General features: G+C 39.6%; 3 protein-coding genes across 5 annotated transcripts; 1 reads left to right on the forward strand and 2 right to left on the reverse strand.

Annotated features, from left to right (window-relative positions):
• Nucleotides 1-435: 435 nt before the first annotated feature.
• Spf45 (splicing factor 45) lies at nt 436-4,879 on the reverse strand. 3 transcript variants are annotated; one of them, XM_022832805.2, is made up of 6 exons: nt 4,170-4,879; nt 3,571-3,764; nt 2,885-3,087; nt 1,950-2,358; nt 1,596-1,832; nt 436-1,496 (listed from the first exon to the last, which is right to left on the reverse strand). In XM_022832805.2, exons 2-6 carry the CDS (start codon nt 3,751-3,753, stop codon nt 1,302-1,304), a joined length of 1,227 nt encoding a protein of 408 aa, XP_022688540.1. In that variant the 5' UTR covers nt 3,754-3,764; nt 4,170-4,879; the 3' UTR covers nt 436-1,301. The 3 variants fall into 3 exon arrangements, with proteins under 3 accessions (XP_022688540.1, XP_022688539.1, XP_022688541.1); XM_022832804.2 differs by having other exon boundaries at nt 3,571-3,773; XM_022832806.2 differs by having other exon boundaries at nt 3,571-3,773; nt 4,166-4,879.
• Nucleotides 4,880-4,977: 98 nt separating this feature from the next.
• ND-B22 (NADH dehydrogenase (ubiquinone) B22 subunit) lies at nt 4,978-6,731 on the forward strand. Its single transcript, XM_022832809.2, has 3 exons — nt 4,978-5,226; nt 5,811-5,939; nt 6,379-6,731. Exons 1-3 carry the CDS (start codon nt 5,111-5,113, stop codon nt 6,575-6,577), a joined length of 444 nt encoding a protein of 147 aa, XP_022688544.1. The 5' UTR covers nt 4,978-5,110; the 3' UTR covers nt 6,578-6,731.
• Nucleotides 6,732-6,871: 140 nt separating this feature from the next.
• Nucleotides 6,872-12,593, reverse strand: LOC111260219 (uncharacterized). Its single transcript, XM_022832808.2, has 8 exons — nt 12,429-12,593; nt 11,461-11,617; nt 10,885-11,013; nt 10,448-10,648; nt 9,612-9,809; nt 9,209-9,307; nt 8,451-8,499; nt 6,872-8,039 (listed from the first exon to the last, which is right to left on the reverse strand). Exons 1-8 carry the CDS (start codon nt 12,437-12,439, stop codon nt 7,891-7,893), a joined length of 993 nt encoding a protein of 330 aa, XP_022688543.1. The 5' UTR covers nt 12,440-12,593; the 3' UTR covers nt 6,872-7,890.
• Nucleotides 12,594-24,919: the final 12,326 nt, after the last annotated feature.

Here is a 24,919-nt window from a genome sequence, read left to right on the forward strand (position 1 = left end):
ATATCACCGTAAACTTATTTCAAAATAAAAGAAATTAACACTAACTTTTTATGTATCATATATTAGTACTTATTCACAATCATCACATTAAATTTTTCATCCCCTTAACACCAACAGGCAATTCTGAGAAACATTTTGAGAACTGCGTACAAATTACCTGAAGAATCTGATACAAAAGCATCAGGGTATTTGTATTTTGCGTTCAATCACTTCAAACCGAAACAAGGACAACTCGACCAAATTGTCGTTAGTCTGAAGCATGAGCAATTATGGCTTAACAAATGCATTGACAAAAAAATACATACTGACACAAATAAAAACATATGAAAAATATAAGATGATAAGTCGGTAAATTTGACATTGCAATTGTTGATACGAAGTTTGTTAACACGCAGGGTTTTTTCATTCTACCGTAATAGAGAAATAAAACACGCGTCGAGCAAATAAAATCATTTATTTTTTAAGTTTTTAGCCTTTTACAGGTTAATCAATGGCATTCACAAAACGAAGAGAATATATTTTACAGCATCATACGGTTCGTGTTAGCCTCCACGATTATCTATGGAAGTTTCAACCTGGTTCCACCCGATTTACAAATTCAAGCCGATAATCACGACATTCAATTCTCCTGCATTATTTAAGTGTCTACTCGTTTATGTTCTAGTGGCAAGATAATCACGTTATGGCTAATTCCGCTGTTTAGTTCTTTTTTAATAAACTCAGCGTCCAAGCTAGATAACGCATCATATTGTAGTAGCTCAAACGTTTATCTAAACGAGACTGTACGAAGTGTCTCTTAGGAGTCATCTGTATAGCCCATTGAAGAACGTGTTTTACTTGCTAGTTGCACAACACATTCATTTAATGTACATGTAGCCCTCGTCGTGTATACGTTATAGTTGTTCAAGGAAGAAAACAGTGCTTTTCCTATAACTGGAACATGTAAATCGTAAGCACCTCGGTGCTTGTTGTTGAATTTTTGATTGGAATAATTGTCGTACTAATTACAAATGCTTCACATCTTTGCAAAGTGAACATTGATATTTAAACAAAATTGCTACACAATGACTTAACCCCTTTTTGACGAAGTAGTCATGTGTAACATTAATTTGTTGCTACGAGGTTCACTCCGAGCAGTAGATATTCCGTTTGAACAATCGCCCGTTCATAACACTAACATATACACTAGCAGGGACCATCTTTCAGTGCCGGAGTATCATTAAAATGTTAAATGATTATTTCTCAAACACTGTTTATCCATGCTTTTCAGTTGCTAGCAAATGCATAAGTTGTTGCCATTGTTATACTAGCTCAAGACGATTAAATTTGTCCTGTTCGTAAAATCCAGCCCGTACAACCCGTCCACCGAAAAATCGCCCGTTGAGATCGACGACAGCCTTGATAGCGTGGGCTAGGTTCTTGTATTCAACAAAAATGCGAACTGCTTCTTCAGGGCTCACACCGGGTCCAGGCAGCTCGTGTATCACACACTTCACCTAAACAAAGCAAACAAGAAATAACGGATATATTACTTAAAATGATGATAGCTTAAGATACATGACATAAGATTTTAAGAATGACAAAAACACTCTTACCACTTCCCCATAACGACCACATTCTTCCTTCGTTTCTGGTTCAAGTTCCTCGTCCACCTCTCCCGGGCCTACCATGTTACGTAGTAGCACTACTTTCGTGGGGTTCTTCAATATTTCAGTGATGCTCTGTTCCTCTGCAGCTGGCTGAATGGCTCCACTTGATGGACCCGGAGGTGGTGGGGGTCCCATTAAACCGCCCGGCGGTGGAGGGCCCATCAGCCCATTGTCAAGCAAAGCCTAAAAGCATTGATAATAACATGTTTAGAATGCTTAAAGGGTCTCAATGGATCGAAAAGATTGCCATTAGACATATTAATCAGCTATGCTAGTTAAATCTTAGAATTCAGTACCCACTTGGCTATCAGTTGACGCGCTAGGTAACCCTGGTGGCGCCATTAATGGTGGAGGCATATCAGTCATTGCAGCTGCTGCTGCTGCAGCTTGCGCCGAGCTCATATCCACAATTTTTCCACCACGATGACTCGTTTTCTCGACGGCCAGCGCAGACGAAATACCTTGCTCGCTCTTACCGAGTCCTTGACCAGCTTTAAAGCCCATACGAGCCATGATTTTAGCTGCCACCGATGAACAACCCATGTTGGATGCCACTGATACAGCCCCCTGTTGGTGTGGTGCTGGCGGTGAAAGGGCACGCGCAGGAGGATCGGATGCTGTGAGTGATGGAGGTGGTGCTATCATCGCTGATTGACGCTTGGGCGCACTTGCTCGATCACTGCTGCCGCCGGAATTCGTTGGCGAGTCCCTGCTCACAAATAGGCCACAAAATACATTGTTGCAGATGTATTAGTATTGAAATTTTAATTGCATCATACATATCATACGTCGAAAGAGGGACTTTTGTAAGTATCAGATAATAAGGAGTATAGCAATAAATAGTATTACACAAACCAAGAAGAAATTAATCAAACTTTGACGCTTCCGGTGCATTTATTTTCATATTATAAATATGTTAAGCTGAATTTCTGGATTTTGATAGAGAGGAATAGTTTAAAACAATGCCGTAAAGAAAAAATCTACGAAAAGGTATTTCAGAAAACGAAACTTGGTTAGGACCTTCGACCACTGTTATGTAATATGTCAGAACACGCTTCTCATATTTTTTTTCTATTAAAATACGTTTTTATCTCAATATTTCCAGAAAAAATAGGAATATCGGGTGCCAAAAAAATATTATCAGAACTATCACGCTTCTCCAAGGTTACATAACTTTACGGATATTCAATAGAAGTGGTCTAATATAAACAAGTTTGTTTAATAAATGTGTATACCCTGCACTGTTTGAACTGGAGTCTGACGGTGCTGAACGCTTCTCTTTTCTGCTCTCTCGCCGAAGCTGTTTGACCAGTCGGTCATATTCGTTGGGGTACGAAGGGTCATACTCATCTTTGAGGAACCAGTCTCCACCAAGAAGTGATGCTCCGCCCCTCGCTACGTACAGCGGAATTGGTGGCATATCCTCCGCGGAAATGCGCTGCACAGCAGTTATTAGACAGCAAATCCATAGCATTTAGTCTTACGTAATATTTCTTATTGCTAATTATATTGGTTAAACGAAATACTGGGCTACACACAAAGAAATAGTGATTATTGGAGACTCCAAATCGACACATCTTGTCATATACATGTTTCATAGCAGCCACCGTCCTGGCAAACCGAAAATATCCCAACCATATATTCCAGAACTGCAGTCGCATTGATATCAGTTAGTCGTTCAAATGTTAGAAGCATATACAGTATATTAGCAGTACATCTCGCCGTGAAAAGGAGGAGCACCGTAGAGGCGAAAGCCAAAGCGTTATCTTATATGCGCGTGCGATTATACAGGCGCTCGTTATATTAGCTACAAATGTTGTGCTCCTTATTATGTATCATCTTATGAGTCAAGTATACAGTTCCCGTATGCAAGAATCGTTTGGCCATGTTGGAAACCATTTCGCTCTGGCCAGTCACTCACATCTTTAGTTCGGGTGTTGAGATCAAGGACAGGAGCGATGTGTGCAGCAGCAGCCTGTCCTTTCCTCTGAAGATGGTGTCCTGTTGCCTTTCGCAGCTGAACATGGCTTTGGAGCATTTTAATGCCAGAGGACCATCCAGCAACACCTTTGCTGTCTACTTCGCTGTCATCGTACAGAGACATTCTTACGACACCTAAGGTTCCTAAGGCAGGTAGAATTGAGAGTTCTTGGTTTGGGTATTATTAGTATGATATATATATACTCCTTCACGACTTTTATACGTATAAAGAAACAAATCAATGCAATAATTACACAAGAAAATAGTTTTTCAGCTTTTCAGTACACGATGAGGATGATATGCACACTTGCCTGGCCAGGCTCGGCATTGCTTTTTTGGAAAAAAACATATTTAATTAGTCACTTTATTGGTGCGTCAGGGTAAGTTTAAGTTTATTATTGATTTTTACTGATATCCACTTATTTATTCGATTAATATACCCGTTTCAAAATTAATATGCATCTACTAGCTTCACAAAGTGTAATATTTTTGCCGCCGTGTATTATATATGATAATTAGATAATTAAGAGGCATACCTACCGTAAGTTGAAGAATCACACAATTGCCAACAGTTGTTTGACTCTAGTTCTCGCCACACTCGAAATCTTTGATGATCTATAGCGGTGCTAATTACAGTAGTGAGACAACATTGTTTCTATATCATGAATCAAGACACTCCATCGCACTCCGTGTGGTTTCGAAGAGATTACGTTTAAACGAACGTAATCGAACCATCCACTACTACTGATCGATAACGTACTGTTTTTGGCCTTTGTTAAATACAGCAGTTAATTCTAATTTCAGCATTAGTAGATATTAGACCGATTGAGTGGAGCTTTATTTTTGTTTTTGTTTCTAAATATTATGTCTTTTGAACACGGCAAATGTTTAGTTTTACCGAGACTATTTTCCAACCCCACCACAAAAGCTCGGACGATTCCGTCAGTATTTACTCAATATGTTATCTCCGACAAAATCTAACCTATAATAGTAAAAGCATTATTACTGTTAAGGTTCTTTAAAGCATGCAAGGAAAATGTAAAATATTAAAATCAGCGTGAATTTTGCTACTGCTTGTACTAGCATTCGCACCTTGTTCTAACGTTTCAAAGGTTTCTACTAAGAGAGGGAAAGGGCTATATATTGAAGTAAATAAATTTGTTACTTTTACTTACTGTCTTCCTAATTATCTACTACCAGTATTAATAGTAATAAAAAACGCTCGACAAAAAAATTATTTTTCGTCGGTACCGATATCTGCCGCCGCTAATATCACGGAGGCATCTAAAAGCGCCTAACTCAACTCTACGCAAAGCAAGGACGTCGAGCTCTTCCAAGGTCCGAGTACTAGCAATGCTTCTACGTAGGGACAGCTCGTCAACCTAATCGAATACACTATGCTGAAGCTGTCCAGCGATTGTTTGTCATTGTATTAGATGATAATTCGTAAGCGGTTGCACAAACAGCTGTAGGACAAAACGATGTCCTTCCCACATTTAGTTACTCATACAATTTCTCATAAACAGGCGATATGCTCGTTGTACAAGCGCGCTCTACGAAACCTCGAATCCTGGTATCGTGATAGGCCTAATTACAGGTACGAACAAGGTGGATAACTGTAGAGGTCAGGCAGTACAGGATATTAATAATGCAAAATATTAAAGGAAAAGTCAATGGTAACAAGTAAATGATGATAAATAATAGCTGAAATCTTGCCAGCAGCTGTTTGTAAACTAGATTGTTTATTTGGAGACAATAGTAGTAGCCATTCAGCCTTCCGGTGGAAGAACTGTTGTTACAAGAAGCTCAAATAAAAAGCAGTTAGAACTGAAGCATCCATTTGCAACGTAGATATTCCATTTAAGTGTATAGATAAGGGGTATACGGACATATCTTGTTTATGTAACATGGTTGACTCTCGTAAGGTGAGTTCTATATTTATTTGGTACACTTAGTACAGAAAATCGAGTTAACCAGAATAGCGTTTCCTATGAATTATTTTCGGAAATTAGGTATTCTGTGAGGATACCTAAACCCTCTTGACTCAATTGAAAATGTACAAATAAATGGACATATATAAACAAAATAGTACTGGAGAAAGTCGTTCGTACATGATATTCGTTCAACACTTTTTCATATTTAGCTATTTTGAATGTATGGTATATACTTTTCTGATTACAGATTCCATGCATGTTTGTTGCGTCGTGACTTCGATAAAAACAGGGACATCACGGATTTTCGTAAAGCGAAAGAGTTATTAGATGCCGGTGAGCGGGAACTCTGGCTTAAGCAGCATTATCTGCCCAAAAAGTACGTACTATTTTTGCCTCCTACGTCCGTTGTATATACGGTCATTACTAATTATAAAGAGGTACGACACGCCCTGTCAAACCAAAACTCTGGAGCTGGAAGCCCGTAGCAGGTTTAGCAAGCAGAACTTTGACAGAGCTTCCAGCTCTTACATAAGTTTTCTCTGTTATAGATTGCATGTAACAGTTTTGCGCTGTTGGTGAATTGGAAATCCTTTGGTTTTTCAGAATTGGAATTGAAATGTAAACTCAATTGACAAATACTAGCGACCCGGATATAAAGGCACTTTCGAAAAACCTTGTAAGATAGTTCTTAGGACCCTTTTATAAGGTATAGTTCCTAGATTTCTGAGTTAGGACATGATTTTAAAAATTACTGCCTTAGCATCGCTTTCCCAGCTAAATAGACGCTTCTGTTTGGTTTGTCTTTGAATTTCTAGATTTCCAAATTCTCCTGGAGGTGTTGCTTCCGAACGTTACATCCAACCTCCTGATTGGGTACTAGATTATTGGCATCCGCTGGAGAAGGCTCAATACCCGAAGTATTTCGCCACAAGGGAAAAGCGGAAACTGGAGTACATTGAAATGTATGAAAAATACCTAAAGCAATCGAAGCTCGAGTCAGGAAAGGGGCACTAGTTACGAATACTTGCTCGTATAATAATAATTTTTTTAGCGAGGAAAATTCTCATGTTCATGAGTAACTAGGTTTCGTCATTTAATGGGTTAGCTAAGGCAGAAACAGACGAGGAGCATTGAGAAAATAAAGTCTAGGTGATTTTAGTTCCTAAAACGTTTTGTTCTCTATACACCTGTGTGAATGGTCTTAGACCAGTATCTTCATGTCTACAAAAAAAAAGTAGAACCGTTGATGACTTCATTTCTGAAAAAACAGCTGACCTAAGAAGCGTAGTGTTGAGACGACCAAATTCAAAGTCTTGAAAATACAATAGTGGCTTAAAGGATAAGAGCAGAGTAAGAAAACCTTCGGTTGAATTACGAGGATATTCCAAGACATGTCTATCCTTATCCTTACTCAAGATCCACCGTATTTTAACTTAGTAACCTCACAACATAGCCATTTGCTACTCACCTATACCACCTATCACCAATGTGACTGAATTGTAATTGTGTTAGACATATTGGCATGATGATCAGATATGTCTAAGATGGTGACAGATGCCTCAGCATTACATTTGTCTGGGACACTGGATAACGGAAATTAAAACTGAATAATTAATTATTAGTCCCAATGTTCCCAATGTTACTGCCTCTGGCCTAAAAAGGCATGCATCCATGAACGGCGGCAGAGAACAGTAACCTTTCTAGAAGGCGATAAATAAAAAAACCATGGTTCAAAGTCGCATATTTACAAACGTAGAGCGCAGCACAACGGTGAATGGTCTTTACTGGAAACGTATGAAAACTGGTACGACAGCTACAATTCTACAAAGAACCTGTACAGTTTCTTTGCACAGGGATTTGACAGCGGTAAAAAAATAATATGTAGGAGTAGTCATCTCTTTAGTGACAGCAGAGTGGAAATAGTACTAATATATATATATATAAATCGGATGACGTGCTGGGGTGACGTGACTGTTTGGCACATACTTTGATGATCTTCGATAGTAACTATCGAAGATCATCAAAGCACGTCACCCGATTTAATATTCGCATTATACGTTACCGGAACTGATCCAGATGCTCAAAATGAAATATATACCTTAGCGTAAGTAGGACAAAGATCAGATAGAACATAGATATCGGCAGGAAACTGCACACTTTTTGCAAAACCCTACGGAACGAAATGACCGCGTTATTGGCGGCAAAGATAAGCCTTTAGGCATACAGAACTGCGATGCCGGCTAGGTGAATCGGGTGACAAAGACAAGAGGTCCCCATGAAATTTATTTAAATAGTCCCAACTTAAAAAAAAACTTGCACTCCACACTTCATACTTGGCTTAAATTAGTCAAGGTTTCACTTAGATTTTCGATAGTACGCGGGGGCCCACGTTCCAATAGGGGCAGCACAATGTGTGCCGCTATAGCCACGGCAAGGAGAATTATCGTCATTGAAAACAGGATCGCTCTGCAATGGTCTGTGATGCAAACAAGTAAGCTTACTCAGTTTTCAACAATTTGTTTCTCTCTAAAGAAGAGGTTTCAGATTCAAGAACTCCAACATTCAAGTATAACCAACAGCTGTCGTAAGTTTTACTGCTCATTGTACATACAAAAGCACAAAAATTGTCTAATTTTTAAAAAAATAGTTAAAAAAAAATTTTAAAAAAATTGTAAAAAAATGTCTAGCGACAAGTTACGGCAAGACACGGTAAAACTTCTAAAATTATCAAAAGAGTCTTAGTCCCCTATTTTGTCGCTTAATTTTATTTATAATATCAAGTTAATACTGTCCTAGTAAAAATGATTAAAGAAGATCCTTCCGGAATATTAACGTATCTAGAGTGAGATAATTTCTAGCTTTTAGTTTTGGTAGTTAGGTATCATACCTAAGTTAATTTTTATGGTCTCCGTCCTTGGCGCCGCCGCAAACGTCATCTGAAAAACCAAATATCTATGAATAATTTCGCTGAGCTTGAAATGCATTATCAAAGTTATCATTATTATCATTAGAGATTTACTTTAGGTACAGCCCTATATTTATAAAGTTGGTTACCTTAGTCCATTATTGTCAGCATTATTGTAATTCAAATAGACAAGGTTTTTCTTTCGTATGTGAGCCGAAACTAGAATTCAGAAAAGCGAAACAACTCGAAAGAGGTTACCATGTTAATGCATTGGTGATCTATCCAACTCTTGAAAAAAATATTTCAAATGAATAGCGCCTGCCATAGCGTATTTTTCACATCCGTAGAAATTTTTTACTATTTACTGGTATTCGGTAATAACTAGTGCGGTTTTTAAATTTAGTTTGGCCAAATGACATATGATATATGATATAATAAGATGACAACATGATAAATATCATACATAATAGCCTCTCTCGGATTTAAATCTTAGATAAAAATGGTTAGACAAGATTGTCTAACTATTTTTATCTAATTAAGCATTCTCGGCCGTTCCTTTTTGAAACATTTAAAAAACAGCAAGCTGATTACCTGCTTAGACAACATGCCTTAAACAATACGACCGGTTTGTCGTTCTGTAACATTTTAGGAAACAATGGCTTAACCATCACACGGATTAAGCCCTTTCTTAAGGAAACGTGTCCTTCTATAAAGGTTTCATTAGTTAGAGGAAAACTCACAGTTCCCGCTGGGCGTACATTGTCCCGCTGAAATTTGCTTCCTCCCACCTCTTTGTAGCGCATCCGTACCTCCAATCGTCTTTTCTTCGCCAGTAACTCCTATATTCCATATGAAAGGACTCGGTCAAAATAGTCGCGAGATTAAGATTACTCACGCGAAAACTTTCCGGTCTTTGTTTGGCTACTGGTTAATCATTCGGCTGAAATGTATTTTTTAACTTATAGATTACAGATAGTTGACAGACCTAAGAGGGCTATGATGGTTACTCACAATTAGTACCTTCATTATGAAGTTCCTTTTACATTTATTGAAAACAATGGCTGCTTAATGAATGTAGAGTATAAGTATTAGCCCTTTTTCGGGAGTTCCAGTTGTTTTCTATCAGCGATAATGTTTTTTCACCTGGATTCGCTTGGCATGCTGCTCATTTTCTGTTTCCATTTGTTCATAAATCTCCTTTATTCGTTGTATATTTGCTAATTGTTCTTTCCACCGATCTCTAGCGTGCGTTAATTCAGTGATAGTCGATGCCATCTTCTTTTCAAGTTCCGGTAAATGTTTACGAAGTAGCTCAAGCCGTCTTTCCAGCTGGCGACTCACCTAGATTATGATTTAGTAATGTTGACTTGGGCTTTAAAAGGAGTCTCCTTAATGAGAAGGTAATTTCGAAAAAAACTCAAGAGTCAAGCGCAAGCATAGTGCAGCAGTAACGTGTATACCATACACAACGTTGTTTGTGTATCATCGTACGTTTTCAACAAAAATTTCGTTTTAGAATAAAGGATTTTTCTTTGTTAACACTATAGGCATTACCACTAATGGCATTGTCAAAATAAAATAGATTGATGAAATATCTTTGCCTAGAGAAATTACGCAATAATAATTGTCATATTACACAATTTGCTTTGTAACTGTGTAATTTGGGGAGTTAACCGTTAACTCTACTATACTACTACTATACTACCGTTAACTATACTTAACCGTTAAGTATAACCTGACACAAAATTATCTGCCAGAACAGGCTTTCGTTGCACCCAGTTGTAGCCTCTGCAGAGCGTATTATAGTCTAAGTAAAGTCTAGGCTCAATGAGTTCAAAGGCTGTTAAACTGTTCTTTATAAGGATTTTCCTTGTAAAACTGTTTCATGTAGTTGGCAGAAAAACGGGACGTTCATTGGGGATGTAAAGGATATTTTTCATATTGTGAGATTAACTTAGTGGTTAACAGTCGTTTTTTACCGTGGAAAAGTCATCCCTAATGCCCGGTTCGACAACTAGTTTTGTGTCGATATTCCATGCGCGCAGTACATCTCTAAGGAACTCTTTATGGTATAGCTGATCCTGGCGACACCAGGTCGAAATAAGCGTCCGTGCATGCTGATCCACGTGCTCAGAGATACTGGCCAATTTCATTTCCTCTTGAAGCTTGTCTAGCAGTAGCTAAAATGCTTAACAGATGATTTTATAAATATAAGAGGAGAAAAAATCGTCAGGTCGTATGGAAGCGAATAGCCGAGCAATTCGAAAATGGAAACGGACGTCCGTTACGATTTGTTTGATTTCGTGACCTCTGCCAGAGATAGCCGGAGGAAGCATACAGAAGTAGATGAGTATCGAGAAATAATTTGGTAAACAAGAAACAGACCCACATGCAATAGGGGCGCAATCCAACGTACCTTTCCTTCACAAGCAGGCCTTTGTAGGTACGCAAACTCCGCGTAATCATTTCCCATGGATTCGATGACGTGAAATACATCTTGTTCCCGGACCAACGAGATCGATGGGCCAAGGGCGAAGCAATCCATCTATGTACGATTTAACGAGCAAAACATAATTAGCAAATCACATGTGCACAAAGTCATATACAGTCTTACCTACGGTTGGAATTTAGACGATATTTTCATTAATCAACCTTCAGTTATCATTTAGAAATCTGATATTCACACGCAGTGCGTTATTTTTTCTCGCAGAGCGAAACATACCCCGCATAACTTCGAAGATGTAAAAGATCTACGATTATTCAGATGTCCATTGTGTTTTCGTGTTTTGCGAGATGCAACTAGATAAAGCTTTCACGATTTCATTCAACGTTCATCACAGACAGTTTCTTCTCTCTAGCTTATCTATTACTATTTTGAACTTGCATCCAGTGCGATAAGCATATTGAGACTTCAGCTATTATTTAACCTGATTATTATTGCTACTATCTGACATGATTTTGTCAGGAATACAGCCACATTTACTAGTGTCACCTGGTGAGAATCGACAGTCAGTTGTTCGAGTCTGTTCAGCATCTGCTCTGCATTGGGTATCCATCTGCTAGCATGTTTGAGCCGAGTTAGCTCAAACCAATGATTGTGGTAGGTAGTTTTACCCACCGTGTACGGTGGTGGCTCGACCGCACTCGTTCTGTAAACCCCAGTTTTTCGGTCCCATAGATCTTAGAAAAATTTTCGTAGAGTACGCTTTATGTTCCTACGATTGATAGTGGAGCAAGAACTTCGAAAAAGATTGAAGAGACGTTTTAGTTGGCCGTATTCCTTGGCCATTTCATATTCAAATTCGGATTTCTGGCAGGGTTTTACGGCATAATAAGCATTCTGCGGCAATGTCATCCAGAACACATACGGCTGTGTATTTATAATATAATATATATATATATATATATATATGTGAATAATGATTTAAATACTGTGAAACAATGCAATTTATGAGGATTCACTTTATGAAATGGCGAAATCTCTTACATCCAGTTAGAATCATCCCTATTGATCTCTTAAATCGTTTTTTTGTCTATAAACTCGAATGTTGCATAAATGTTGAATTGTCGTCATAAAGTTTTCTTGCTTACATTGGCAAGTTTTCGCTGTCTCAGTCACCGCAGCACCTTTTAAAACAAGTGAGTTTCTTAACACATTGATGCCCTACTTTGAGCCAATAGAGTCTGCGTTTAGCAGAGAACTAGAGTATGAAGATTCATTTTATCAGAGTTATAGGCCGATTAGTATTTCTAATGGAGACGATCCTTTACACCCATCTAATCTTTCCATACGTACTTTCTCCGATACTAAAGTTCATTTTGTGGCATGGTAACAAACACCTACTCGTGTATAAAGTGGCTAGGTAGATTTACAATAAAAATCTTCACCTGGTGAGGCTGCAAACATAAAACGTTCGATTAACTTCGACTAATTCAAACCGTAAAGTATTGAATACTTACAAGGCGGACATTTTGACCAGCTTCGTTATACGCAGAACACAATATCTTGTTTACATACGTTGACAACTATTTTCAATCAAATAATAATAATGGCTAAAATAGCCTTCTTGTCGGTATAGATAGAGTAGGCGTATTAAGATACTATTTGTCTTTGAGCCATACAGAAAATTGTGCCAGTATTTATCTATCTTCTGTTAATTTCTTCTTTGAGCAGTGAGAATTTATAAAATTCATATTTGAAAACATTTTCACCTACTTTATATATCTATATATAGCAGTTTTTCACAAATGCAGGAAACACACGCATCAAGATAACTAACTTCATTATGTGCTGCTTTAGTCATCTTGCTCACGCCGAATCTGCACTTACTTGTCAAAGCTTCCGTTCTGTCAAATAAAAACATAAATTAACAATTGCACAGAACATTAGATAGCCCAAAGATGATATATGTAAGAAGAACAAATGCTAGACATAAGAAGTATTATTTCACACCCCCTACCTGTTATACTATCCTAATTTTGCTTGTTTCCCTGCTTTGCAAAGCACCATTTGTCTCTTCTTTATATTAAATGTTGATCCGCCCTATTTCGCTGAAGTGAAACTATGTTGATACCTTTATATATATACGCCGCTCACAGACAGGGCGAATGCTCCGGAGGATTTCTTTCTTTCTTCTTGCAGTTGAACGAGGCCCTTCTTTTTCACTCTCTGCCAATCCCCCCCCCCCCCCCCCCCAATCTTATGAGCGAATGTCGTGCGCAGCAAATAATAAGAATCTTAGCTTACACACGTGGGCGTAGGGCAAAACTTTTTGGTTATTCGTTAGTGGAGGCCACAAAACCCTGTGCTTTGCCTTTTTACTATTTGTTACCGTAACTATGACGAACATGCAGTCGGTTGCACAATCTTATCACACGAAGTTATGTAGTATACTGACAGCAGCCGCTGCACCGCGAATCAGAGGTCATGAAAGTGAACGGTTCGTCTAGCTGGCAACTGGTACATTTTGCATCGAGGTGGTAGAAAACTTTTTATTATGTACGACTCCATAGACAGTCGATAATCTAGAAAAAAAAACTAGCCGACACAAGGTTCTTGCCCACTTAGACGCCCACAATGCAGCATCGAAACTGCAGACGTCAGACCTTAGTTCTTTCCTTCCACTCGAAACCGCGCCGTATGTGGTCCGGGGAACTGCAATAGACGTAGATGACAATAGAGAGCGCAGAATGGAGATGACGCAACGATAAAGAATAATAATATAATAAGCAGAATGGTCTGCCGTTTTCTGAAATGGACACTTCCATACATATCTTTCACTTCGTAATATCGTTGTCAATGTTAGAGTAACCGACGAAAGCTAGCCGAAATCTTTTACGTTAGGTTAGGGTAGACTCTTTCGATTAGCGCTAACATCGTAGCGGTAGTCGGCGCAAGGGTTTAGCGAGACGGGGTTTGAGCTAACTAACGGGGGAATGTATGTTAAGTCCAGATAAGAGTTAATTGTCACCTGAGAGTACGAAGCCTCCAGACCTGGGGCGTGTAGCTAGTGTTGTGTGGCTTCGATGTCATGACGCTGTACTGTCAGTCGGCGAAGCTCAGCGACAGAATAAAGTGAACGGAAACCGGCGCCTGCAACAACAACAACAACAACAACAGCAGTTGTTCAACAACGAATCCTCCCAACACCGAAGAAGGGAAAAAAAATGGATAACGGCGTTCATTCAGCAAGTCTACAAGTAATTTAGGTCAAAATGCGAAGAAAATAGGAAATGTTTGCATATCGCTTGAGGTGCGACGCTAGAACGCGCTGGTAGCCGATGATGATGAAAACCTATACGATGAGGCCGTACTGTACATAATACAACCTTGAAAATAACGCAGTATTCGAAGTATTTTAATGGCAAATTGTGCATTTAGGCTAGTCAGTCAAATCTTTCCTCTAACAAGTTGTCTACTTTGTATTTTTGACTAAGAAAACCAGACAAACAATAGTTAACTGTGTTCAAATGCTTCAGCTTTACTACCAAATAACGTATCTAAGTGAATCAATACCAATTACGTCCGATATGGCGTGACTACTGAGGAATATTACGAAAAGGACAAAAAGCGATAAATAGCGGACGTATTTAAAAACAATTAAGATAAAAAATGGTGGCTAGATGGCTGTAAGAAACTTTTCACGAACGACTAATGATTCACCTCATTACCATTTGGTAACCGAACAAATGGTGAAGGCTAATGTTTAAGCATGCTCTGGCGATAAGGCTGAATAGAAATTGAAATCTCCAACTGAATATAAGCGCAGCTAGTTAGATAGCTTATTGCATTTTCAGAAACGAGATCTTCCAAAGAAACAACAGCAAACTCAAGCACTGTTTCGTTGTATTAGAAAACTTTATTTTACAGAAAAAATTCAAGAATGAACGAACACATACTTTCTCACTCACACACTAGTGTAGAAACATAGGATATTATGAATTTATGGGAGAACGTATTTTAGGCCTGACCTGATTTGTCTCCCATATGTGCCTATGGGCTAGTGTTCTAATTTAAAAACTGATAATTTTCTTAAAGTTCCCGATAGCAGTTTCCAGAGTCGACTAAAGAAGAACTGCCTGCGTCAGGTGTACTTTCTAAGGAACAGGAGCAGCTGAGCTGGGACAGGATCGCGGTTGTATTTGCATACGTGCCAAGTAGCCCTTTCTGTTCAGGCCAAGCGGGCAAACCGGGCTCACGTTCAAATAAGATTCACCAGATGGCTCCATTTGTGTTAGGCAACATTTTCCTATCCACCTCGTAACGAAAGATAGGCAAAATATCACAGCGCAGGAGCCTTCTGAACTCGACGAGATATGTCAACGATATAATATATTTTTCGTTGAAAGTTTGCTGTATTTTACTTCACCGCATATCCCAAGTTAAATAATTGAGCATTAGACTTATCACAAATACAATGTTGTTATAATTATCGAGGCTACGTTGGATACTAAACACTAAGGGCTTTTAAATCTGGCTGCTGGGTCCATAATCGAGCAGCGTTGACTGGTAACAGCTTACATCTCGTATATTCACTTAGATGCGTATGCATCCTAAAAGAACTTCGTAGTAATTGAGAAGCCTATCGAATCATTAGGGGCAATAGGCAAAACTGTGCAGCTGCAATCCCTATTTATATGAACAAGCATATACAAGATTAGGTATACCTATTTTCACTCAATCTGATCTACATATAGGCATATTTGTTTATAACCTCGGACAAAACATGTCCATACATCGTGCGACTTTATTCCAATTAGCTTTAGCTACAAAGAAGCATGTAATCGTAGAAAAGGAGAACTGTTTCATATATCGCATTAAAACCGGTATGCAAACCGATTCAAGCTAAGACAGAATACATACTGTGCAAAAACTTTTTGCAGCTATCGTATCTTGCCTGAGAACATTTCTGCTTCGTGCTTTATTGCGGACGTATATGTACCAACCTACCTAAAACCACGGCACATTTAGCTTGTCAGCCCAGAGCCATGTTGTAGGCAGAACTTGTGTGCGCCAAGGTCCTATGGTCGTTTGTTTTGTTAAACTGTGAATCATTCTAATGTTTACGAAAACATTTGCATTCCGGTTTCGGCACGCGTCGCATGTGTCGAGTACTGTGTGTTTGTGTGTAAAACTTCCCTCCCATGGTTTCCCGCCAACCAGACACGAGAGGTTTAAGACCTCTTCAGTACAAGGGCGATGTGTGCACGAGAAATATCTACTTGTCGAGCAAGAGTTTCTGAAGCCGGCTATATTTAACAGCTTCCAGATAGGACGGCAGTGGATTTTATGGCGAGCGGTGCAGCTGTTTAATAGTGGAACTTTTAATGCTGTACACAGACACTTTTGGATCACGTAAGGTCGGGCGATCTGTTCGTGCGTTCAGGTGCTTCTGGCTAGATACATTGTGTGTTGGCGTATGTCCGATCCATATAATAATAAGGTACGGGCCGACGTAAGGTCGTTTAGCGCGCCTGAATTCACCTCGGATTCAAGCCTCATCATTGCCACGTATTTTAAATAGAAGCCTCCATCTCATTTGCTGCAGGAAGTCGTTCTAACCAACGTAAAGGACTAAACAGAACACATCTGAAGTCTAGGAGCGTGACTTTAAAGCATTTCTGTCTAAATAGTTGTAAGTTTTAAAATGCGTAATAGCTCCAAAAAAAAAAGGAAGATTCGACTAGAGTTGTTCCCGCAGCTGATATCACAGCCGAAGAAACTTAACAGCGTTCAACAGCCATTGAGGAAAGTATATACATGTTTGCACACTAAAATAAGTGGCCACGTAATCTTTTAGCCTATCCCGAAAGGTGCGCAAAAATATTCTTTACCTATTTTTATCGCATTCACTATAATTCTTAAACATTCAATAGTGGAAAAAATTAAATACTATAAACTTTAACATTACGTTTTGCTACAAATCAGCTTCCGATACTATTTCAGTCCAGGCTTCCAAATATAACTGGAGCAGGTACGATCATGCAACACGTTACCTTTGTCACGAATTAACTTCAAAAGTTTACCAAAGTCAGTTAACTTGTTTGTCCGTAGCTATTATGTCAATATTATGTATTATAGCTAACGCCTTCTGCAATTGCGCAACACGTGCTTCTGTAATTACAGCCCTTCGCATCGACGAATAGTCGCCATCGTCAACGTACATTATCAATCCATCAATTTCTTCTATTTTCATTCAATATGTCATAATTCTGTACGGTCAGTGATTTGATAATAAGGCCTCGTTTTCTGCGCTATTCATGCGCTTTCGCTCTCCGTATCGGCGGCTACGATGAAATCAGTGTTGTTTATGAGAGGCCGGAAGGCATGCATACATTTTTTTTGTCATAAGGCTCGTTGCCTGTTCCTGTTGAGTTCACTTCCCGTTGATGCACATCTCCTACGGTGATAATATTGTGCATGAGGGTACGTGGTGTTTTGCGTGGTGGCTTCAAAACACGGACCACAAGGATAGATAATGGAAACTAGTATGGATGCATGGTGATGAGTGGATTTCGAGGACGAAAGGAGCCTAAACTTGGGGTTCGTCAAGGGAAGAATGACAGGACCAGAAAGGTGGTTAGTAAGAAATAGTTACACTTGGAGCCGGCTGCCTACATACAGTCTGACGCGCTTTGTTAGTCATTGCTCAGTAGAGTTTTAAGAAATATTAAGGACACAGCAAACTGAGATAGGCAGGAGCAAAAGCGACCTATTAAATTCTACTGCAAACAGTTTAAACATACTTCGAGGCCGGACGAAAAATTTAGTCGACTGGCGGGTTTTTATGTGGCCTAATGTTTGAGTACGTCGTTAATTAGTGCGTATCTGTATGCATGATAGCTATCGTAGTTATAAGAGCGCCGGAGTTTCCTTCCAGTCCGCTTTGCGCCGGTACGGCTACAGGCTTTCCGCTGCTGTGTTGGACGCTGAGGAAAACGTGACGACTTTAATTATGGCTACATCAACAAGTTCATTGTTATAAATAATCAAAGATATCCTTGGTTGTCTTGTCAACGACACTGGGACGATGTGATCGAAGTTTGCATGATTTTCTGCAACATCATAGCCAGAGACTAAATAGTTTCCATTACAACTTCATTTTACATCGTTCTAAGTATCCGACCTTAACCGTTAAAGCTAAGCACGTTGGAGTTTACACATCTAAACGTTTCAAACTGATCTTACAGACTGCGCTAAATGCAGCGTAGCGGGTAGGGTTCGCGTACCTAAAGAGTTGCTTATCCAAGTTGCATTTACCTAATTTGACATTTAAACGTTAATTTGTTCATCTATAGGGAATGTTTACAGGCGTTGGACATTGGATAATTCGATGTTTTCGATACACTATTAGTGTAATTAGATGTCTTTAAAAAAACCTTGGCCTATTGGATAACCAAAAACGTTTTTTTGTCCTATTGTACTGCACAAAAGTCACCGAAATGATGGTGTCTTCTGCTTTTATCGCCGATTGCAACATAAAGCGTCCGTGCTCATACCAAAAGTATGTCCTCATGGCGAAGTTGAGCACATCTCTACGAAACGTCTGCTGTGTTACTCATGATCGTTTAAGACTAAACCTACGAGCTGAGCCACCACTGAGAGCCGAGTCTGGCCAGAACAACCAAAGGTCGCTATTATTGCACAAAATATCTCTGTAATGGTTATGAAATAACTTACCAGATCTCGAGACACATGGGGTGGTCTGGGTTCGAAATCGGGCATAGGCATCCATTATTGTGTTGGCTGGGGCTAGCCGTCTGAAGCACTGCTTTATCAGTGCAGCAATTGAAAGTACTTAGTTTTTTGGGAAATGTGTCAAACATTAATGGGATAGCTGCCCTAGGGAGGCAAATGAGCATTTGCCTAAAAAATGCACCTGCGCATTCTAGGCCCGTGTATTGAGATTTGAACTTTCTAAGGCAATATGCACCGGATTTCTTGCATCGAGTTGCCGTTTTCGATTCAAGCTAGATTCGCTACTGTGCAACTTCATTGCGCAAAGCGAAGCTCGTCCATCGATTGCTGTGTAAGAGACAAAGCAGAAGGCAACAAGGTCGTGGTCCCGCCATTTGCAGTGAGCGCAATTTTCGATAAGCCGACTAGTTAGCCAGCGATAGAGGAATAGTGGAATGTAACCTCTAAAATTTGCTGCTCTGCCTTAAAGTTAATTTAATTCGTCGATCTGCTAATTTAAACTATTTGTTCAATATTTAAATCTAATATTCCGTATATGTATGTGTATACTGGGTCAAGATACTAAATATTTATTAACAATAAACTTGTCGGTTCCTAAAACGAGAGACAATGTGTCTCAAGGCTCACTATCTTTATAAATCTTGTCTCTCGGTGATTAAAGTATCAGTTTTTTCATGGGAACTCCAATTTCCGATCGTTAATTTAGGCCTCATATTTTTCGAGTTTTGTAAGTCTTGGAGCATACATATGCTGGAAAAGGACCGTGCAGTTGCATTCAGCTTCTGCAGAGAGCGTATAAGATAAGCGTATAGCAAGATATCTTTAAGCATTCGTTCCATATATATATATATTTTTTGAAAGTATTTAATATTTGATCCATTTAGTGCTACGCGGGATTGGGTTATGCAATTGAACTACCACTTCTCCTGAATTCCCTGCTAGGTTCAGCCAGTATCGAAAGAACGAGCCCGTTAACAATGGCTTCACTTTGAAGCCTTCAGGTGCACATAATAGTTTGTAGCTTTCTAGAGCAAGTCCAAACCGGATTACAAAATTTCATTACTGGGCTTTGGCCCTAACGTTTCCACTAACTTTTCAGGCTATACGCCAAAAGACCAATGAAAGTTCCAAAAATGATGGCCGGCTGATAGGAATTGGCTATCGTATCAGATGAGAATGTTAGCATTAATTAGGTGCTTTTGATTGCGCACTTGATGACAGTGAAACGATATTTTTAATTGCTAAACCTGGAGAAACCTAGGCTTGAAACTGGGCGTGGGCACACTTTGCTTTGTGTTGGAAGTCGATAGCTTGAAGTTATGCGAAGTTGAAGCCAGTATTACTCGACGCACTCATTATATTTAGCGCATGTTCAAACGAAACAACATTTTGGCGGATAGCATAAATGGCGCTACAAACGAACACGGTGTCAATAGAATTGACGCTTGTTGTTAGATGGCGACGAAAAAAAGATTTTATCTCTCCAAAAAATGCATTATGTGATTTATTAAATTAGCACGTTGGATCAAAGTCCGTCATAACGGTCTTTGTCGTATTTGTTTGTTTATTTATCCTGTTCGGGCGCCAATACGTAGCTTGAGTTTGCAGTCTCTAAACGGAGCATGCTCTTTCTACCGAGAGAACCGTATGATGTCTCTCGGCGGTCGAACTGATGAATGTGAACTTCGTAAATCGTTTGATGGAGCGAAATGAAGAGGAATACATATGTTTTACGGAATAGACAGAAGCGACAGGTAACACTCTTTCTTTTCAACTATTATACAATGTTATCAAATCATTATTGATTTAAGTTTCGCCCATGCCGCCACAGACGTTAGACATAGTTCTCTGCAATAATAACAGTGAACAATAAAGATACCTAGTGCACTGTCAGTTTGATTTATCAGGTAGAGTTACGTCACGTTTTCGGAAACCATCTTCCCTGATATCAGACGAAGCCCCTTTTGCTTCTCCAATGAGTAGGGGGATAGTTGTTTCCGCTATGCGGCTAGATAAAATGCTGGGTGGCCTAACAGTACAAACCCACTATTAGGACAATTGCTGCTGCTGCCGGCTGTTGTACAGATCATTTTGCGTATCATCTCGAAAACGCCTACATACAAACCGAATGTGTCCATGCGCCCTATTTTTTGTTTGTCACGGTTAAGCGCTGGTAGAAGTGCGGTATTGCGATGCCAATTAACTAACGAGCTCTATTTAATTTCCTTTTTTGCAGACCAGACACGCTATCATCCAGCACACAAGGAGCAGGACTCTAATCGACTCTGTATTGTGGTCTCCAATAGGAAAATCTTCAATATTAGGAACGTTTAATGAAGCGAGTGCAAAGGGGCAAACCAGTCACACGTTAGCATCAAGATCGTTGGAAGCACTTCTTCTGCCCTTGTATTTGCACAACGCACGTTTAAAATATACTTTGTTTGTTAACACGTTCACAAGTAAATGTAGCTCAAAGACGATATCTATAGAGTTTTGGAGCCATTACGACCGGTCAACTGAAACTAGTTCTACTATGTAAGCGTCTGAATGCCCGTAGTCCTCGAGTCTTTTTCGGCAAAATATTAATTTATAAACAAATAGCACGAATATATTTGCTCGAAAGCCTTGTTATCATTATAACTGATAGTAAGGCAGGGGCTACACAGGCTCTATCTGTATGCCTATATCCGTCCGGCTATAAGACCTCGAATAACGTGTTCCTTAATTTTTGAACCGTGATTTTCATGAGACAACATCATTTTCAGTCTAAGCTAATAATATACATCTCTATCTACAGCGTTACCGCTGACCTTTTGTCAAATGATTCGATATGAACATTAATCGAGACTAAATTGAAAAGGACGCAAATTTGCTCGTGAGACGAATAGGCACTATATATTAGAACAACTAATTGTGGCCTGAACACCAGCGGACCCGCATTTTGCTGCTCACTGTTGGCTTTCTCTTGTCGGTTTACACGCATTCTAACAAGGTGCGTACCGGAAAAGATAGAGGGTTAGGTAACGACCCGCCTTCTCAGCCAACGAACAATTGTTCATTTCTGGAAAGCTCTGCACAATCAACGAACTAGACCAATTGCTTCAGGAGCCCAGTCGGACTAGTACTTTCTTCACTTAGCTAAGTTTATTATCGTGCAAGTTCAGCACTCCATCTATTGTCGGATTTCTAGCTAGGTAACCGAGCTACAAATTTGAACGGCTGTAATGGAAGAGCTGCCCAGCAAACCTAGCACTTCCGATCGCAAATCTCTTATGTGACAGAAAGGGCCATAGCACAATATTGCATTGGCACTATCCATTCCAGGTAAAAACTTTGATACGAATATCTGGCCATGATACCAACTAGAATCCTCTTCTCTATCTATTTAACGTGTGCTTTTCATTTAGCAGTGCAAGGAAAGAAGCAAAGGTTTACTAAAACTTACAGGCTTAGAAAAGCAAATGTGCTATTGAATCTGATAGGGGAGAAGTAGGTTTACAGTTGAATCGAACATGGCGAAAAACTAGATTCCTAAGAAAAGTTAGTTTTACGCTCGCGTGAACCCGAGGTGAAGAATTTTTGGGATGATGCCCTGAGGCATACCGCCATTCGAGTGAGGAGAGTTAAACCATCGTTTATACCCTAATCAAAGCAGTAGTATCTAGTTATTGGTACCAGCAATATAGATTATTCAGTTTGGTTTGTATTGATCGAATGCGTACGGGCTCCCTTGTTGTCGGCGGCTTCTGTAAGGAATCGTGCAGCAGAACGTGCATTTGGGCTATGTGGCTAGATCGTCACAAAATGACTTTGACAATGTACGGACGACATGAGTAATCTCACATGCCTAATTAGCGGTTTTTGCTCAGAAATATTCTTCAGCATGTGTACACATCCTTTTTACGGCAGCACCGTGAATGGCTAGTTCTTTTTTAAAAGGTCTGTAAACTTATATATATATATATACTCTTCGTTGAAATAATTCCGGTGACAAAACGCTACTTTAGTTAAAAGAAAGTTAGGAAAAGTTAGAAATACCTTAATAAGTTGTTGTGAGCAATAAGAAAAAGCCACCTTGCGCACATATATTAAGCATCCTCTGTATGTATTGAAGACGTGCATGCGTTTCCCGAGGATGTTTAATTTCTGCTTTGCTGTAGGGCTACTGGTATTATGTGTTTTGTATATCAGATTCAGTCAGCTAAAAATTGCGCAATAATATAAAGTACGCAAATTTCGAACACGGACGGCGCTTGCAACACCGCTGCTTCTGTTGCTATGAGCGGGCTTTCAGGAGGTGCCATCGAAATATGAAACAGGCTTTTATGTGCATATCGTGCCACACGTATGGGAGAGTATCCGGGCCAATGCGGAGCACGCACCGCTACACAGCAGCGGGTCGAGAGATGCTGTCGCATGTCGAGCTATGGGTACGGTAAAGCAAACCGCGCAAGCCAGGGCGCAACGGTCTGCCACGATTCAATGAATTCCACAGCGAGAGGCTGGGCTTCGTTATGATGTTGGCGGAGCAAGTAAACTTATGCTGGTTCAGAGATGCGATTCTGACATGAGGGGGGGGGGGAGCCATGATTTTGGTCACTAGGAATGAATATCCTGAGAGCGGGATAGAAACAAGAGTACACGATGATACATGGATGCGGAATGGGAAATGGAAATCTGTTCCTGCGCAAGCCATGCTAAAAAGTGAGAACTGTCAACCATCTTTCGTGCACGAAGATCAACTATACTTTATTTTGGTATGTAGGAGATGAAATCGCTCGCCTACACGGTACACATGCGATATATGTATACACCCACACGAATGCGAACGAGAAAAGATAACGGTTCGAGATACGCTTTCGATTCATTGCGTTAAATCGAGTTGCTATATGAGAATATTCTACTAGAACGTATGAACTAGAGAATTTTACAATCGAGACCTCCGAGTTCAAATTGTATTCTGACTACTTCGGGACTAGTAGCGGTATCTCGTATGCAGACAAAACGACTTATGTATTTGTCGTTCTAGACAATTCAAGCCTAATATGGAAAATCGTCGATGTTTTGAGCAAAATTTTGTGATTGCCTGCATCAACGTATGATCCGATCTTTACACGGTTTATCGGTGGATGCAAAGAGAACGTAAGTTCACGGAAGGAGGAGGGGGGTGACATGTGTCGCATGCTAGAGTCGTTTTCACATAGGAAATTACCTAACTTTCTTAGCTTCAAAGGTTGATATAGAGAATTGTCAATGTTTTCGACAATGTGTAGACCGCATGCTGTATATTTCGAGCAGTATGTCGGGCACGGCCAGAAGGTGTTTCCCTACACGACTAGGCACCAGTACGAAACGGCAGGTGTTTACATTTAGATTCAAACCTAGATCTCCACGAGTCCTTGATGTACGCAGGCCAACACGTTATTTGCTAGGCTATGACAGAGCAAACATTTACGTGTTTAACGAAAATTTCTATGGAGCTCGCTGTTGAGGACTGGTTAATGTGAACGCTACGATAAATCAATGGTGCGAAATCCTTTGTAACGATCAGATTGCGAGATAAGCGCACAAAACTTTCTAGAGTTGAGGATTAACCATATGACAAACAAATGTAAATTCAATGCTTAACAAAACCTCTTTAACTCCACAGTTTTGGTCGCATTAAATAACCAATTATTGAATATTATGTTGCGGATATCGAGTACATAGTGAGCCACATCGTGCTAAGAAATTTTATCCTCATTCTAATTCTGCCGGCATAAACGTTCTTTGTTAAAAACCCACTTGTCACCTCTGGGCTAATCTGCTTGGCTACTGATTGTATTCTGAAAGTTGACACAACTTCACTAGTTTGTATTCCCGTATTGACATACTTCATTTAATTGTTAGCTTGACCAGATCTCAAGTGTCAATCCATTAGATTTCTTTCATTGGTATGGCGGTTTAATGATTATTTTTTTTCATCAACGTATAGACAAACATTTCACTCGAGAAACCCTATGTCTCCATAACTTATTCTAATATAAAGTGAATCGCTTTCACAACGACGCTGGGCAGATTCTGGACGTGTTGTGAAAATACGTACATCTTTTTTAGTAAGTTAAGGGGCGCGCCAAGTTTATTCAACAACACAGCATAAGTAGACGCCCAAAAATACTAAAAGCGTAGAAGGTATTTTGGTATCCACGGGTCCGATTCGCATTAATTAACTCTCCAAAAAAAGGTAGCTTGTATTACCTACATAAATTTCGTG

This window comes from Varroa jacobsoni, unplaced genomic scaffold (genome assembly GCF_002532875.2).
Source record: "Varroa jacobsoni isolate VJ856 unplaced genomic scaffold, vjacob_1.0 scaffold_412, whole genome shotgun sequence".
Taxonomy (NCBI): Eukaryota; Metazoa; Arthropoda; class Arachnida; order Mesostigmata; family Varroidae; genus Varroa; species Varroa jacobsoni.